The 16786-nt window shown below is 52.0% G+C and overlaps 2 protein-coding genes across 2 annotated transcripts in view; both read left to right on the plus strand.

Moving 5' to 3' along the window:
• Window positions 1–5307, plus strand: part of LOC104291827 (deleted in malignant brain tumors 1 protein-like) — a 6433-nt gene extending 1126 nt beyond the window's left edge. Inside the window, exons 2-8 of the mRNA XM_009891120.1 lie at window positions 223–543; window positions 1130–1468; window positions 1851–2168; window positions 3130–3444; window positions 3843–4166; window positions 4399–4713; window positions 5276–5307. Coding sequence (XP_009889422.1) covers window positions 223–543; window positions 1130–1468; window positions 1851–2168; window positions 3130–3444; window positions 3843–4166; window positions 4399–4713; window positions 5276–5307 — 1964 coding nt within the window. The remainder of the gene's footprint in view (window positions 1–222; window positions 544–1129; window positions 1469–1850; window positions 2169–3129; window positions 3445–3842; window positions 4167–4398; window positions 4714–5275) is intronic.
• A 14-nt stretch (window positions 5308–5321) lies between these two features.
• LOC104291829 (deleted in malignant brain tumors 1 protein-like) overlaps window positions 5322–16786 on the plus strand; it is a 29236-nt gene continuing 17771 nt past the window's right edge. The window contains exons 1-3 of the mRNA XM_009891121.1: window positions 5322–5676; window positions 6377–6720; window positions 10850–10877. Of these exons, the coding sequence (XP_009889423.1) occupies window positions 5322–5676; window positions 6377–6720; window positions 10850–10877 (727 nt within the window). The remainder of the gene's footprint in view (window positions 5677–6376; window positions 6721–10849; window positions 10878–16786) is intronic.

Below are 16786 nucleotides of genomic sequence, written 5' to 3' on the forward strand. Positions count from 1 at the left end.
AGCAGGAAAAGGCTGGAGTTTGCTCACAGACCACATTCTGTCTATCTCCCTGAAAATAATGATAATAAAATTATAATTGTTCATGTCTTTCCTCTTGCTTGTTCTTCCCCATTCCTTTTGGCCAACAAGTGCCAAGATGCTTTCCCAGCTGCTGCCTAGCCTCTTTTTTTTGGCATGATTTCCAATTAATATCTCCTTCCCTTTGCTCTCCATTGTCACCAGCGTCAGGTCCTGCTGACTTAAGGCTGGTGAATGGCCCTGACTCCTGCACGGGCCGGCTGGAGGTGTTTTACAATGGCACCTGGGGGACGGTGTGTGATGACCACTGGGACCTCAATGGAGCCCGTGTTGTCTGCCGGCAGCTGGGCTGCGGGATGGCATTGTCGGCTGTCGGTGGGGCTCGCTACGGCCGAGGAGCAGACCCCATCTGGCTGGACAACGTACGCTGCACCGGGATGGAGGCCGCACTTTCTGAGTGCCAGGCACGGCCCTGGGGAGCCCATAACTGCGGGCACAGCGAAGACGCCAGTGTCGTGTGCTCGGGTGAGGAACACGTGCCCACCGTGGCCATCATCAGCCACTGTGGACAACCAAAGGGTTAAACAGCAGGCAGGACAATTGTCATGCCACTTCTTGTTGACTGGTTGTCCCTTCTTGTTGACTGGTCACTCCTTGCTGTTCACTTGTTGCTCCTTGCTGTTTACTGGTTGTCCTCTGATTGAACCCAGCTCACAGATAGACACGTACCTATGGCCACCGGCAGGTAGGACCCTTAATTGTGAGCTGGATCTGGCCCCTACAGGTAGGCAGAATAACTCCCTCCCTACCTAATTTTGTGAAGAATTAGCGTTTTCAGTGAAGAATTAGCATTTTCACACCATTGCCCCAGGCAATTTCCAAATGCTGTTCTCACCTTCCAAAGCTCTCCACATCTCCTGGCATCGAGTCTGCAGCTCCCTGGCCATTTCTCAGCCCAACCGTCTCCTGTCTTCACGGGGATGAACCCCTTCATGGGCACAGCCTGTTGGATGCCATCCAGGCTTGCCAGGCAGGAGACCCTCGTAAGCACTGCCGGCGATGGTACGGCCAGCAACGTCTCTGACCGTTTGCTCCCTGGGGGTGTTTGCAGGGACACCCACTCCAGGTGCGACCCGTACCAGGCTGGTGAACGGCTCAAGTTTATGCTCTGGCAGAGTTGAAGTCCTCCACGATGGCGAATGGGGCACCGTGTGTGATGACAGCTGGAGCCTGATGGACGCTGAAGTGGTGTGCAAGGAGGTGGGCTGTGGCCAAGCACTGTCAGCTCTGTTGGAGGCTGCCTTTGGGCAGGGGTCAGGGCCCATCTGGTTGGACGAAGTGACCTGTGCTGGGACGGAGGCTACCCTTGCTCTGTGCCGGGCCAGGTCCTGGGGAAGCCATAACTGCAACCACGGAGAGGATGCTAGTGTTGAATGCACAGGTAACTCTTGACTCCTGCTCCATCGGGGCTGCCACCCAGGCTATCATAATCTTTCTGGGTTTTCTTTGAGGGATGGGTAGAAAAAAAGAGCAGAAGACCTTTGAAATGGTCCTGGATGTAGATTGTCTCCATGGCAGCCCTGATGGGTGGGTGGGTGCTGGGGAAGGGAAGAGAGAGCTTCTTGAGGGGATGCCTATCCAGATGCCACCTGCCAGGGAGGGTGGTGAGTCTGGGGAGGTGGTGAGTGCCTGCTCTTCCCATTTTGGGTGGGCAACCTCCTCACCCTCCAGCTGTGAGGATCTGGGGTGATTGAAGGACTGGGCAGCTTCAGCCCTGTCACCTCTGCTGGGATATCCAGATGTTTTTGGTGCTTGTCTCTTTTCAGAACCGACTCAGGTCCAGCTGGTGAATGGCTCCAGCCGCTGCTCAGGGCGAGTCGAGATCCACCACAACCAGCAGTGGGGGACGGTGTGCGATGACAGCTGGGACCTGAGTGATGCCGAGGTGGTCTGCCGGCAGCTGGGCTGTGGGCTGGCCGTGTCAGCCCCTGGCAGGGCTGCGTTCGGGCAAGGACATGGTCCTATCTGGCTGGATGAAGTGAACTGCACAGGGACGGAAGGTGCAATCACTGAATGCAGCTTCAAGCACTGGGGAGCCCATAACTGCATCCATGGTGAAGATGCAGGTGTCGTGTGCTCAGGTAAGCCTGGTCCAGGTCATGGCTTCAGGGAGAAGTTTTTCTGTAGGTGCGCTTCCACCTAATATGAGTTTACTTCTCTCTCCACAAATGTTGTTTTCCTTTTGGTATAACGCCAGTGCAAGCAACAGTCGAAAATGCTTAGGAGGTGAGGTAGCTCTGCTTCTGTAGGCATCGTATCTCTGGACTATCTGGATGCTCTCCTGCCCGTTTGTGGTAATCCTCTATCTGACACCTTAAAATGTCAGTTCTCAAGTGGTGTGCCATGTCCATCATGGACAGCTGCTCTGGATGTTGAAGTGCTTGTGGTCAGAGGAGGCATTTGGCCATTGATGCTTGACGTGAATGGCTGCAAGCTTCTCCATCTCTATGTCCCAAGATTCTTCTGGATCTCTAGAGGTGGTCCAAGATGGAAAGACATTCCACCCCCCATGCCTCCAGCTTGCAATGGGATGCCAGCCCTGTCCTTACCAGAAGACAAAACCTGGGTGGCTTCGGGGAATATTTGCAAGGACCTGCAGTAGAGCAGAGCAATTAGAAACAGTATGGAAAGAGTCTCCTCCTTGATGGAGCCAAGCCAGTCCAGCCTTCGTTTGGCTAGAGTAAATAAATGCAGGTTTTTAAAGTCTTTCTGCATTAGATATGTTCTCCAAGGGAGATGTAGTCACCCTAGCAGCCATGTGAAGCACGCTTAGGGTTTAGACATGGATGTCCAAGAGTCTTCTTGGCATTGCCCAAGGGAAATGCTCCCTGCGGGGCATCCCACTGTGTTTTTACCTTCTCCTGAATACAACCAGGTCTTTCTGTTGCTTCCAACGGAAGATGCTGATGTGGATGGGGGAAGAAGGAAGTATGGTTATGCACACATACCTTGTACGGTTGCACGTCATTGCCAATACCAGCAGGGAGTCTTCTTCAGAGGGCTGAGGTGCACCATGCCCTCATTTATTCATTTGTCTCATTCCCCCTTTAGACCCCACAGAGCTGCGGCTGGTGAATGGCCCGAATCACTGCGCTGGGCGCCTTGAAGTGCTTCATGACCAACAGTGGGGGTCTGTGTGCGACAACAACTGGGACATGGAGGATGCCAAAGTTGTGTGCCGGCAGCTGGGCTGTGGCGCTCCAATCTCTGCTCCAGGCTGGGCTAGGTTTGGCAGGGGCTACGACCCCATTTGGCTGGAGACAGTCAGCTGCCGGGGGACAGAGGCTGCCCTTACCGAGTGCAGACCCCAGGTATGGGGCACCCACAGCTGCCACCATGGGGAAGACGCCAGCGTGGTGTGCTCAGGTGAATACCCACCACCACCACCGTGTTCCTCCCACATGTCCGTAGGAAGAGCTGTGCCAACTCTGAGCCGTAGCTCCCTTTCCTCCAGAGAGCAAGGGAATGATAATTCCCTTGATACTAATGATAATAATGATAATAAGGGCAAGGGATGCACGGGGATTCCCCTCACTGCTCCTTCCCCCATGTTGCCTGGCTCATTTTCAGCTCAAGTGGACGACCACTGAGCATTTCCATGGTGTGGATGACCATGCTGGGTCCCACGGGAATCCCTGTTTTGTCAAGGTGTCGTATCAGGGAGCCGAGAGTAGAGGGAGCCACAGTCCTGCTTGAGATCCCATGCCCAGCACCCTCTCCACCAGTCCTTTCTGAAGGGTTGTTGGTGTTCTCCTTTGTTGCAGACCCGATGGCGCTTCGGTTGGTGGACGGCCCACACCGCTGTGCTGGGAGGGTTGAGGTGTTTCATCAGCAGCAGTGGGGGACAGTGTGTGACAATGGCTGGGACCTGCGCGATGCCGAGGTGGTGTGCTGGCAGCTGGGCTGTGGGGCAGCAGTCGCAGCCCCGGGCTCAGCTCACTTTGGCCGGGGACGTGATCCCATCTGGCTGGATGAGGTGAACTGCACAGGGACCGAATCTGCCCTCTCTGAATGTGGGTCCAAGCCAAAAGGAGTCCACAAGTGCCACCACAGAGAAGATGCTGGTGTGGTGTGCTCAGGTAACTGTTGTTCCTCTGCGGATGAGGTCCTGGGTACCAACACTGCAGGAGCTCTGGGACCAGTTTTCCTTGCTTATCTCTGACGATGTTTTTTTCCACATGGGAATCCTCAAATCTCGGAGTCAAGACAAAAGCTGAATATGTGGGGCTTCATCCTCCATCACTCCACCACCCCACACTTGCTTTCTCCATCACTAGGTCAACCACGACAAGGCGACACCTCTCTGTCTTTCCATTTCAGACCCTACTGAGGTCCGGCTGGTGAACGGCTCAAATCGTTGCTCTGGGAGAGTTGAGGTCCTGCACAACCAGCGATGGGGAAGCGTGTGCGATGATGGCTGGGACCTGGATGACGCACAAGTGGTGTGTCGGCAGCTGGGCTGTGGGACGGCCGTAGCTGCTCAACCGAGAGCTCAGTTTGGGATGGGGTACGAGCCCATCTGGCTGGACGATGTGAACTGCACTGGCGCTGAGGCTGCCCTCTCCGAGTGCAGGGCTAGGCCGTGGGGAGAGAGTAACTGCAACCACCAAGAAGATGCCAGCGTGGTGTGCCTGGGTAAGCCACCCCATACCCCATTGTGGTGCAGCTCTGGAAGGAACAACATTGGCACATAGATAACGCAGTAGAGAAACACCTCTGCTCTTCTCATATCAAACCTCTTGTGTCTATATAGGAACCAATTTCAGGTTATCTAAGAACAGCAGCTCCCACCGTGAGGACTTTCTCCCAGGAGAACAAGTGTCCGTCACCAACCACCACCTTGCTCTCCCCTATAACCCCTTAACTGGTCCTTTGACTTCTCTGCTATGAGCATTCTTTCCTTTTTCATACATGCATGGTGCTAAAGTGACACGCATTGTCACTGTACTGTAAAGTCCATTGAACCTCCCCTCTACTTTGGGTCCATCTTGTCTGGTTGGACTGCCAGGACACCAGCATCTAGTGCCACTTGTGATGCACTGGCCTCCTGCCACAACTCCAGATGGGGCTGGGTCTCCTGTTCAGCCCTGTGTCACAGTTGCTCCCTCCTCCTGGGTTTCTTGGATGCCTGAGGGCACCTAAAATGGGATCAGATGCCTGTATTTATGCTGGTGACAGTCTCCACATCACCTTGCAGGTGGCCACCGTTTGAGAATCAATCATCCATAGCATGAGCAAGAAACATGTACGTGTTTGACTTCCACATGTCTTTCATAATTCCAGGACCAGCTCAGATCCGGCTGGTGAATGGCTCCAGCCGCTGCTCCGGGAGGGTCGAGGTGCTTCATAACCAGCAGTGGGGGACGGTGTGTGACAACGGCTGGGACCTGAGCGATGCCGAGGTGGTGTGCCGGCAGATGGGCTGCGGGGCAGCTGTGTCAGCTCCAGTCTCAGCTCAGTTTGGGCCAGGGTCCAACCATATCTGGCTGAGTGATGTTGAGTGCACGGGGGCAGAAGCTACCCTCTCTGAATGCAGGTCCAGGATGGGGGAACACATTAATTGCCACCATGGGGAAGACGCTGGTGTGGTATGCTCAGGTAATCTATTTTTTATTTTTCTGAAATGACATTATTCAGGGGAGTGTTGGGCTGTGTGGCTGAAAAGGTGGAGAGTGACTGCAGGTGACATGGTCTCCTGTGAGCCTGGGTAGCACCAAACCTCACGGAAGAACTCAGGTCACTCTTTTGCAAAGGTCTGTCTGCCGTTTTTGGTGGCTGATCTTGCTAATTAAAACCCCAAGGGTGTGGAGAACCTGAGCAACCTGAGAAATGCTGAACACAAGAGTCTGAGCAAAGCAATGAGATGCATGACCAAGGCTTCAAGGGGATGGGAAGAAAGAGGCTTTACTTCGGGACCTAAAGGGTGAAATGCAGAGTTTGTTTCAATCCAGAAAACCACCAAAAGCTGCTGGATTGAGAGCAGGGTAGGAAGAAGGGACCCATTGTACAAATGGTCAGGAAGGGAAGAGTTTTACGAATTCCACTGCATTTATCCTTTTCCAAGCAAGCACGTCTGAATTTTCTCTATTTCAGCAGTTTCCTTATTCTAGCTGACGTTAATTAAAGCCTAGCTTTAAATATCCAACATCCCTCCAGTGTTTGAGGATGTTCAATATAATGGCAGGACCAAGGCTCCTTCTCGAAGGTCCAGGTTGCCAAAGGCATAAAAGGAGCAAAAATGGGCGATGTGCATTAGCCACTCTGAGCTGTGCAGGTGTGGAAGGAGACCTCCAAAAAGGGTGTCTAAGTTGTCCTGTTTCAGACCCCATGGCGCTGCGGCTGGTGAACGGCTCAAGCTTCTGTGCTGGGAGAGTTGAAGTGCTCTACAGGCATCAGTGGGGAACCGTGTGCGATGACAGCTGGGATGAAGAGGACGCTGCGGTCGTGTGTCGGCAGCTGGGCTGCGGGACGGTGGTCTCAGCCCCTGGCGCGGCTCAATTTGGTCAAGGGCGCAATGTCATCTGGCTGGACGACGTGAACTGCACGGGGAGGGAGGACACCCTCTCGGAGTGCCTGGCCAGGCCGTGGGGGACACACAACTGTGACCACGGGAAAGACGCTGGTGTGGTGTGCTCAGGTAATGTGGCCACCATCAGTTTCAAAAAGGGTCTGAACATACCCCAACCCTGAAAAAAATCAAGGTCAGGTTGGACAGGGCTCTGAGCAACCTGATCTAGTTGAAGATGTCCCTGCTTTTGGCAGTGGGGGTGGACTAGATGAGCTAGAGTCTAGAGAATGAGTCTTATGAGGAGTGGCTGAGGGAACTGGGGGTGTTCAGCCTAGAGAAAAGGAGGCTGAGGGGAGACCTTATTGCTCTCTACAGCTACCTGAAAGGAGGGTGTAGCCAGGTGGGAGTCGTCTCTTCTCCCAAGTAACAGGCGATCGGACAAGAGGAAATGGCCTCAAGTTGCACCAGGGGAGGTTTAGGATGGATCTTAGGAAAAATTTCTTCACTGAAAGGGTTGTCAAGCATTGGAACAGGCTGCCCAGGGAAGTGGTGGAGTTGCCATCCCTGGAGGGATTTAAAAGATGTGTCGATGTGGTGCTGAGGTGCGTGGTTTAGTAGTGGACTTGGCAGTGTTAGGTTTATGGTAAGACTTCATGATCTTAAAGGATTTTCCCAAAGTCAGTGATTCTGTGACCTTTAAAGGTCCCTTCCAACCCAAACCATTCTCTGCTGGTGTGATCTCATTGCTCAAGCTTGTAGAATGCACACCTGCCAGTGGCTCAGGGGCTCAGAAACAGGGATGTGCATACTGCAGAGTGCAAGTGGGCTTTCGTTCAGCACAAGCTGGGTCCTACATTTGTAGACCCCACTGGAATTATCTTGAGCACCACAGCCAACAACATCACCTCAGGATGGGTGTTCCCGAGTATGTGCTCAGCACAAGTTGGAGGGGAATCATCCTGGCCATAGGAAATACTGTGATCATAGAATCACAGAATGGTTTAGGTTGGAAAGGACCTTGAAGATCATCGAGTTCCACCCCCCCTGCCATGGGCAGGGACACCTCCCACTAGACCAGATTGCCCAAGGCCACGTCCAGCCTGGCCTTGAACACCTCCAGGGATGGGGCCTAAACAACCTCTCTGGGCAACCTGTTCCAGTGCCTTAAAACCCACAAAGTAAAAAACTTCTTCCTAAATGATGAAGACCTTCCAGGAGGATAAGCTACAGTGTAGGGAACATCCTCATGGCTGAGCTGGGAAGACGAGGACCATGGTTGGTGTTGGAAAGACTTGTCCCAGTATCCAGCCTTGCCCTTTTTTTCCCACCTAACTTCGGACAAACGTCAAGGCTTCTGTGGTCCCCTCAAGGCCAGTGGGAACAGAGAGGTATCTCCATGTCCTTCTAAGCAGGATGTTTGCATCTAGTGAGTTATCCCAGACTGGATGCGCTTGCTTGGGAGCCACCTGAACTCGGATGCAGTCTCCTTGGGGAGAGTACCACAGGGGTGGTACACCCCGCAGGCACCTCTGTCTTAACTGGTCACCCAAGCTTCTTTGAGGTGAGAAATGGGTGACCATGGGGCATGGTTTGCAGAAGGAACCATTCTGCAATTGTCCAGCCCTGGTAGGGACCACCAGGAATAAGCTGCTCTGCAGATCGCCCTACTTGGAGCAGTCAGAGTGGTGGCACCTCAGAGTGGTGGCCTTGGCTTCCCCAGCAGCCCACCCTTGAAGTTGTAATGCACCAGATGGTGTGTGGATGTGGGCATTGAATGGCCACGACCAGTACAAAGGTGCTACAGCACCGAGGGGACCGTGCCTGATGGGGACAGGGTCTTAGCAGAAGCTTTCTTTGTATCTCCTTTCCTGAATCATACAATCACAAAACCGTGTAGATTGGAAGGGATCTCTGGAGAGCTCTGGTCTAATCTTCCAGTCTCTAATAGACCAACTAGACCATGTTGTTCATGACCTTGACCAATGGTGATATGAATGTCCCCAGGGATGGAGATCCAAATGCCTTTCTTATCTCTGTTACAGTATTTAACTGTCCTCATGGGAGAAAAGAGTATTTTCTGCTGCCTAATGGGAACTGGCCACGGTGCACACTGTGCCCATTTCCTCATGTCCTTCTGATGTACGTTTATCTCCTGAATTAGCTCTGGATGAAGAGATGTTTGCTTTCTCCCCACAGGTTCTGTTACCATCAGACCTCCGCAGCCTCTGCCGCTGCTCCCATTGCTGGTCTCAGTCATCCCTCCAGTCTTGATACTGGTCTGCGGGGTTCTTCTGTACCTCAGGAGGAGGCGAATGCAAAGCAGGGCTTTTAATTTCCCCCCAGGTAAGCTCCACTGTGGGTGAAGAGAGCAACAGAGTTTGTAGGACAAATGTGTGGTTGGAAATGAGTTTTGTTTGAAACATTGATGTCAGCGGAGTTGAGGCAGAAGGGTTTTTTCCCTGTGGCTTGCATTGAAAGGAACTTCCTTTTCTGTTTTGACCTCTCCTCTCCCCACCCCTTTTTTCCCCTTCTTTCCTTTTCTCTCCTGCTCTGAGTATCAGTCACTCTTTCAGCCTGCCCTTTCACTTTGACACCACCTTCCCTGCTGGGTTATGGACACACTGGGAGGTGGGACAACTCTTGAAGCCTCCTCAAACACTGCCTGCGCTTCCCTCTGTACCTCAGACAGGAGGTCTGAGCATAGGATGGCTCTGTGGGTTCCTAGCTCCCTGTTGGCAAGGGATGTTCCACCTTTAGTCCAAGCAGTGAGAAAAGACCAGGAATTGTGTCTGTTCTTGAAGTTTTAGAGCTGTGGTGGAGACTCTTGGAAAGTGGGATTGGGTAGTTGTGGTTGCCTGTGTTGAACATACCCGTGTTGTCTTGTTGAATGTCCATTACGTTGATGCAAGGTGCTGTGTGTGGACCAAGTGCTGGATCAAGGGTGGTTTCTGCAAAGCAGGCTTCATGTCCGAGTGCTGGAAGGGGCGATGGTGGTATGCCCCGTGCTGCCACTGTTGTTGGCCAAGCCAAAGTGATTTGGGCTGTCTCCAACAGAGTGCATATCCTCAGTTAGTCTGGTTAAAAAGGGGAAAAATTCAGGCTGTGTGGAGCAAACCATCGACCGAATCACCCTTCTCTGCAGGTTTTGTGCGCATGGAGGAGTTGGTTGTCTCTGACGCATCCATCTCAATGCCTGGAGAAGAGCAAGCAGCAGCCAAGGTGGCTCCTGCTGGGGATGATGACAAAAGGAGCGCTCAGCACAGCCCATGACCAGCCCAGACGTAAAACTGCGGTGATGCAGCTCCGCCGCAGCACACAGCTCTTTCACCAAGGGCCCTGGACCATCTTGTCTCTACAGAGCTAGGTCACTAGATCCACCACCCATCTCCATGCCCACCTTGTTCAGCTACCCCAAGTGATACAAGGCGTGACACACACCATGCGACACCAACAGTCTGCATGCAGAAGACACATAGGAATTTTATGATTTTTTTTTCATATATTCTTTTGTGCATTTGTGAAAATAAAAACATTCTCTAAGATTCGAGCAGCGTTTTACTCTTGGAGGTGTTTTTTTTATTCTTTTTTTTTTTTTTTTTATAGCCAGTCAGAGGAGGCTGCAAAGTTTACGCTGAAGTATATGCCAGGGTCTTGTTTCCCGACAGCGGTTAAGTTGAACAGTTTTGCAAACTCCACCTGAAAGCTCAGTTTAGGCCTTGCACAGATATTTAGAGCCATCCGAGATGCCCTGCATCTCGGACACTGATATGAGACTGGCAAATGTGACAATGGACCCACAGCTCACTAGATGTATGGGAGCAACTTGATGTCCCTGATCTGTTCCATCTGCTGTATAGAGGAATGCTGGCAGGAGGTTTAAGAAGCATGCATCAAAAGAAATATGGCCAGCAGGTCAGGGGAGGGGATTCTCCCCCTCTACTCTGCTCTGGTGAGATCCTACCTGGAGAACAGCATCCAGCTCTGGGGCCCCCAACATGAGAAGGACATGGACCTGTTGGAGCGAGGACAGAGGAGGCCATTAAGATGGTCAGAGGGCTGGAGCCCGTCTTCTGTGAGGACAGGCTGAGAGAGTTGGGGGTGTTCAGCCTGGAGAAGCCTCCAGGAAGACCTTATAGTGGCCTTCCAGTATCTGAAGGGGGCCTACAAGAAAGCTGGAGGGGGACTTTTTACAAGGGCATGTAGTGGTAGGACATGGGGTAATGGCTTCAAACTGGAAAAGGGAGATTTAGATTAGATATTAAGAATAAATTTTTCACTATGAGGGTGGTGAGTTGGGAGGTGGGAGGTTGGTTCCTTCCAACCTAAACCATTCTATGATTCTAAGCAGCTCTGGTCATAGAAATAAGTACTGGGTATTACCACAGCTCATGCCAACCCAAGTGGTATGGGACTATGAGCAGCTGAGCAGGACCCCATGCAAGCACCCTGCTGTGTGTTGGCAAGACAGTCCTGCTCATGAAGGACTGGGACAATAGATAGGTAGCCAACCAGAAGGAAACAGGATGAGTGATATGATTGATACCGTGGCTGTGGTGGGGTAAAAGCATGAACTTGGATCCATGGCTTGGATGAGTGTACTCTTCACTGGACAAAAAACTGGCTGAACGGCTATGCCCAGAGAGTGGTGGTGTATGGAGTTAAATACAGTTGGTGGCCAGTCACAAGTGGTGTCCCCCAGGGCTCAGTACTGGGGCCAGTTCTGTTTAATATCTTTATCAATGACCTGGATGAGGGGATCGAATGCACTCTCAGTAAGTTCGCAGATGACACTAAGCTAGGTGAGCATGTTGATCTGCTGGAGGGTAGGATGGCTCTGTAGAGGGATCTGGACAGGCTGGACCGATGGGCCAAGGCCAATGGCGTAAGGTTCAACAAGGCCAAGTGCTGGGCCCTGCACTTGGGTCACAACAGCCCCATGCAGTGGTACAAACTTGGGGCGGAGTGGCTGGAAAGCTGCTCGGCAGAAAAGGACCTGGGGGTGTTGGTGGACAGCCGGCGGAATATGAGCCGGCAGTGTGCCCAGGGGGCCAAGAAAGCCAACGGCATCCTGGCCTGTATCAGGAATAGTGTGGCCAGCAGAACTGGGGCAGTGATTGTCCCACTGTACTTGGCACTGGTGAGGCCCCACCTCGAATACTGTGTTCAGTTTTGGGCCTCTCACCAGAAGGACCTGTCCAGAGAAGGGCAACGAAGCTGGTGAGGGGTCTGGAGGACAAGTCTTATGAGGAGTGGCTGAGGGAACTGGGGTTCTTCAGCCTGGAGAAAAGGAGGCTGAGGGGAGACCTTATTGCTCTCTACAGCTACCTGAAAGGAGGGTGTAGCCAGGTGGGAGTCATCTCTTCTCCCAAGAAACAGGTGGTAGGACAAGAGGAAATGGCCTCAAGTTGTGCCAGGGAGGTTTAGGATGGATCTTAGGAAAAATTTCTTCACCAAAAGGGTTGTCAAGCACTGGAACAGGCTGCCCAGGGAAGGGGTGGAGTTGCCATCTCTGGAGGTATTTAAAAGACAGGTAGACTTGGTGCTGAGGGACAGGGTTTAGTGGTAGACTTGGCAGTGTTAGGTTAATGGTTGGATTTGATGATCCTAAAGGTCCCTTCCTACTTAGAGGATTCTATGATTCTATCTGCAACGTTGGGGAAGAGAGGAAATAGGGGGTCGCAGGGGCTTAGAAGATGAAGGCTTGGAGTACCCTAAGAGGATTGACAAAGCTGGAAAACATAAGATGGCTTGCACAATGTGTGGAAAGTATCTGCCAAGGAAAATGAGGAGCGCACGAAGAGCCCAAGAAGGCTAAAAGCTTGGATAACTAATGAGTAAAAGTTGGTGCTATGGTGTGCAGGACACCTGCAAAGGAAGACCAGACGAGACTATGGTCAAGTCTGTGGCTGTGGTATGTATGGAGGAGTGTTTACGGTTTGTGGAAGCACTTCTCTGAGCATTAACTCTTTGTGTTAAACTTACAGTAAGCCTTGTGTGAACATTTCATAGTCCAGTTGATGGTGATGGGAATTTTCAGTTAACATCTTCATGGGTTGGTCCTGGGCTCTGTTGCACTAAGAAGGAGTTACCCAGGGCGCACACTCTCTAATTTCTGCTGTTTTTCCAGGTCCTATGCTCATTTTTCTGCTGTTCCCTCAACCTGAAGGTCTATGGCACTAATCTTCCTCATGCAAGGGGGCTTGGCAGCTGGTTATCAAGGGTCCAGGCTTTTTCTGGGGAAGAGTGTGATGTTGATGGGGTTTCTTCTTCCTCCTCACCTTCTTCCATTTTCAGATTCACATGGTTTCTGACATACCTTCACACTTTGTTCTTCCCTTACCTGCCTGCAAATCAATATTGTGCCCAAAGTGACTATATATAGGACTTTTAAACTGTGTTGGATGCTTTCTTTGTTAACCCTAAAACTGTTTTTGTCCAGATCTAGGCCTGCAAGCTGACCATTGGTGAGCTGCTGATTTGGGCTTTCCAGTGTGCCCCATCTCTTATCATCCCATGCCTGTCCTCTACACCAACTTGTGTGTTTCCACTTCTGCTGTAACACCAGTTGCATGTTTCTCCTTGGACTTGAAAGCCCCAGGACACCCCTAGATGTCCTGCACTCCGTGGGCTGCTTCTGGAGGGTGGTAAGGACTAGAGCAGGGCTGAGTCTTATCCAGTCTCCCAAAGCTATCTCAGCAGGTCTTGTCCCACCAGGCACTCAGGTCCTGGCACTGTGACCTGAGGTATGCAACCATGGTCCCTTTTGTGCTGCAGGAACACACTTTAGTCAGCTGAAACCTACCTTATTTCAGGCACTTTGAGATGAAAACATACATCAGACTGAATAGTTCTGCCTTCGGCCACAAGGACATCCCGTGATGACCCCTGACTGCCTTGATCCTGCTCTCTGCTAATGAGCAGGGTCATTCCCCTAATGACCCTAATGAGGGTAAGGGAGACGCACACAGCAAACTTTGCAAAGTTAGCTTTTCTTTCTTCTCGTTCCTAAAGCTGTGGCCCAGGGCTGAACTCTACCTACCTCCACCCCTAGGAAGCACAGTTCCCTCTTCAGCCTTTTCCCGGCACGGTTTTGAGAAGTTCAGATCCAGGGTCACAGAATCACAGAATCACAGAATCACAGAATGGTCAGGGTTGGAAGGGCCCTCTGGAGGTCATCCAGTCCAACCCCCCTGCCAGAGCAGGGTCACCTACAGCAATTGCACAGGACGGCATCCAGGTGGGTTTGGAATGTCTCCAGAGTGGGAGGCTCCACAACCTCTCTGGGCAGCCTGTGCCAGTGCTCTGCCACCCTCACAGGAAAGAAGTTCCTCCTCATATTTAGATGGAACTTCCTATGTTCAAGTTTGTGCCCATTCCCTCTTGCCGTTACTGGGCACCACTGAAAAAAGACTGTTCCCATCCCCCTGGCACCCTCCCTTTAAGGATTGATAAGTATTGATCAGATGTCCCCTCAGTCTTCTGTTTTCCAGACTAAAAAGCCCCAAGTCCCTCAGCCTTTCCTTGTAAGAAGGATGTTCCAACCCCCTCATCATCTTTGTAGCCTTTTGCTGGACCCTCCCCAGCACTTCTTCTTGAACTGGGGAGCCTAGAACTGGACACAATACTCCAGATGCAGCCTCACCAGGGCAGAGCAGAGGGGAAGGATGACGTCCCTTGACCTCCCATGCATGGCTGGGTGGTGATCTCAGGCTGCTGTAGAACCTTCCGCTCCTTCAGCTCGTCTGCCGATGAGCCATTCTAGACACATCCCTGGGTTCCTCCAGCTTGATGCGACCTGAATATTTGACCAGGGATGCTCAGTTGGGTCTTTGCAGAGAGCTGGGAGGTGAGACAGGAGATCCAGCACCCAATGTGGTGGGACAGGCAGTCCACCCACCACCCAACATCTCCTTGGCACTTTGACTGTACAACCTGTCCATCTTTCAGGTTGTGTTTAAAGCCCATGGAGGTGGCAAGAAAGAGTTAGAAGTGGGGTAAAGCTCTTTTTAAGGGTAGAAACGGGACCTGGGTAGCTGAGTGCACATGTCTCGCAGCACTGAGGGACACAAGGGCACCTTGCAAAAAGGAATTGGCACCCACACACAGGTCTGAAACATCCAAGCTTGGGGTCTGCTGCTCCTACACACATTTTACAGCCTGTCCCTGCAGTCCCTTTCAGTGCCCTCTACAAATGGGCCCTGGGGGTAACTCCGGTCCATGCTCTGCTACCCCAGGGCGCTGACACTTCTGACTCACCCGTCATGCTGCCTTCTCCATGGGGTGATAAATAAGGCAGTGGCCCTTGCTGACAGAGATGCTTCTCCATGGGATATCCATTTTTGTGCCTCCTGAGTACCATTGCAGTGATGATCCCCTGGGAGTCCTCCCTTCTTCAGGAGGCCCTTGGGGGAGGTTCAGTATGGAGGACATGAAAGGATGTGCAGATGAAGGGGTGGGGGGTTGTCAATGTGTCCACAGGCAGCAATTTGCTTCGTACTCTCTTCATCTACTCCCCAGTCATGACCATGACACTGAGCACAGCTTAGGTCCCTCCCAGGTACCATTTCCTCCCTGCTCTCAGCCCTGATGGGGCTGCACTTGGCCCCTGGAGGGTCTGCAAGAGCAGCTGGGGCTGCCTGTGCTGGATCCAGAACCGCAAAGATCCTTGGGGGTTTTGGGGTGGATAAGAAGGGCTGCCAGGACATGTGGCAGCCCAAATGTCCAGGGATGGTGCTGGGGAGTCCTATAGCCTGGCTGCGAGGAGAGGGGCATCAGGTGTGTTGGAGAAAATCATGAAATTGCCAGCATCAGGCCATTTATACTCAAAATTTTCAAGCCGTGAGCTTCTTCCATTCCTGTTATGGCTGATGGATTTTCCCCAGCTCAAGATATTCCCTGGGATCTCTCATTTGCCTTTACCTAGACAGAGTTTGCAACAGATTAATTCATCATTGAAGATTTTGGAGTCTTCGGATCAGTGGAAGATGCTGAGATTTGAAGACTGAAGGGTAGCAGAAGATGAGTCCTCGTTGCATCTGCTGCGGTGGGCTGAACTGTGGGGATGCTGGCACATGCAGACCTCACTCCTTTGCAATGACCCCGAGGAGCAGTCAGCTGAGAAAAGCAAGCTGCATGAGAAGATCCTGATGGCTTCTCCCATCTTGCATCCCCACCCTGTAGAGAACAGTTTGCTACGCTCAGCTCTTGGCACATATGTGATCTCTTTGCTCTCCCTAGAAAGTGCAAGCAAGTTTGAAGACTGCAGGGCAGTCACAGGATAGTGTTTCCAATGGTTTGCCCTCAAATAGCAAGGCAATTTTCTGCCCTCTAGCTACGCATCTGTGCAATGCAATGCAGTGAAATCCATGGTGCACTGTGTCGGGCTGAGACAGTTGGGGGTGTTCAGCCGGGAGAAGAGAAGGCTCCAGGGAGACCTTAGACCCCCTTCCAGTCCCTAAAGGAGCTCCAGGAAAGCTGGGGAGAGACTCTTGATCAGGGAGTGGAGTGATGGGATGAGGCGGAACAGTTTTAAACTGGAAGAGGGGAGATTTACATGAGATATCAGGAAGAAATTTTTCACTCTGAGGGTGGTGAGCCCCTGATCCAGGTTGTCCAGAGAAGCTGTGGCTGCCTCATCACAGAATCACAGAATCCCAAAATGGTCAGGGTTGGAAGGGACCTCTGGAGATCATCTAGTCCAATCCCCCTGCCAGAGCAGGGTCACCTACAACAGGTTGCACAGGACAGCGTCCAGGCGGGTTTTGAATGTCTCCAGAGTGGGAGACTCCACCACCTCTCTGGGCAGCCTGTGCCAGTGCTCCACTACCCTCAAAGTAAAGAAGTTCCTCCTCATGTTAAGATGGAACTTCCTGTGTTCAAGTTTGTGCTCATTATCTCTTGTCCTATCACTGGGCACCACTGAAAAAAGACTGTTCCCATCCACCTCACACCCTCCCTTTAAGTATTTATAAGCATTAATAAGATCCCCCCTCAATCTTCTTTTCTGTAGATTAAAGAGACCCAAGTCCCGCAGCCTCTCCTCATATGAGAGATGTTCTACTCCCTTCATCATCTTCGTAGCCCTTTGCTGGACCCTCTCCAGCAGATCCCTGTCCTTCTTGAACCAGGGACCCCAGAACTGGACGCAGTACTCCAGATGTGGCCTCCCCAGGGCAGAGTAGAGGGGGAGGATGACCTCCC

This window comes from Charadrius vociferus, unplaced genomic scaffold (assembly GCF_000708025.1).
Source record: "Charadrius vociferus isolate BGI_N301 unplaced genomic scaffold, ASM70802v2 scaffold229, whole genome shotgun sequence".
In the NCBI taxonomy this organism is placed as follows: domain Eukaryota; kingdom Metazoa; phylum Chordata; class Aves; order Charadriiformes; family Charadriidae; genus Charadrius; species Charadrius vociferus.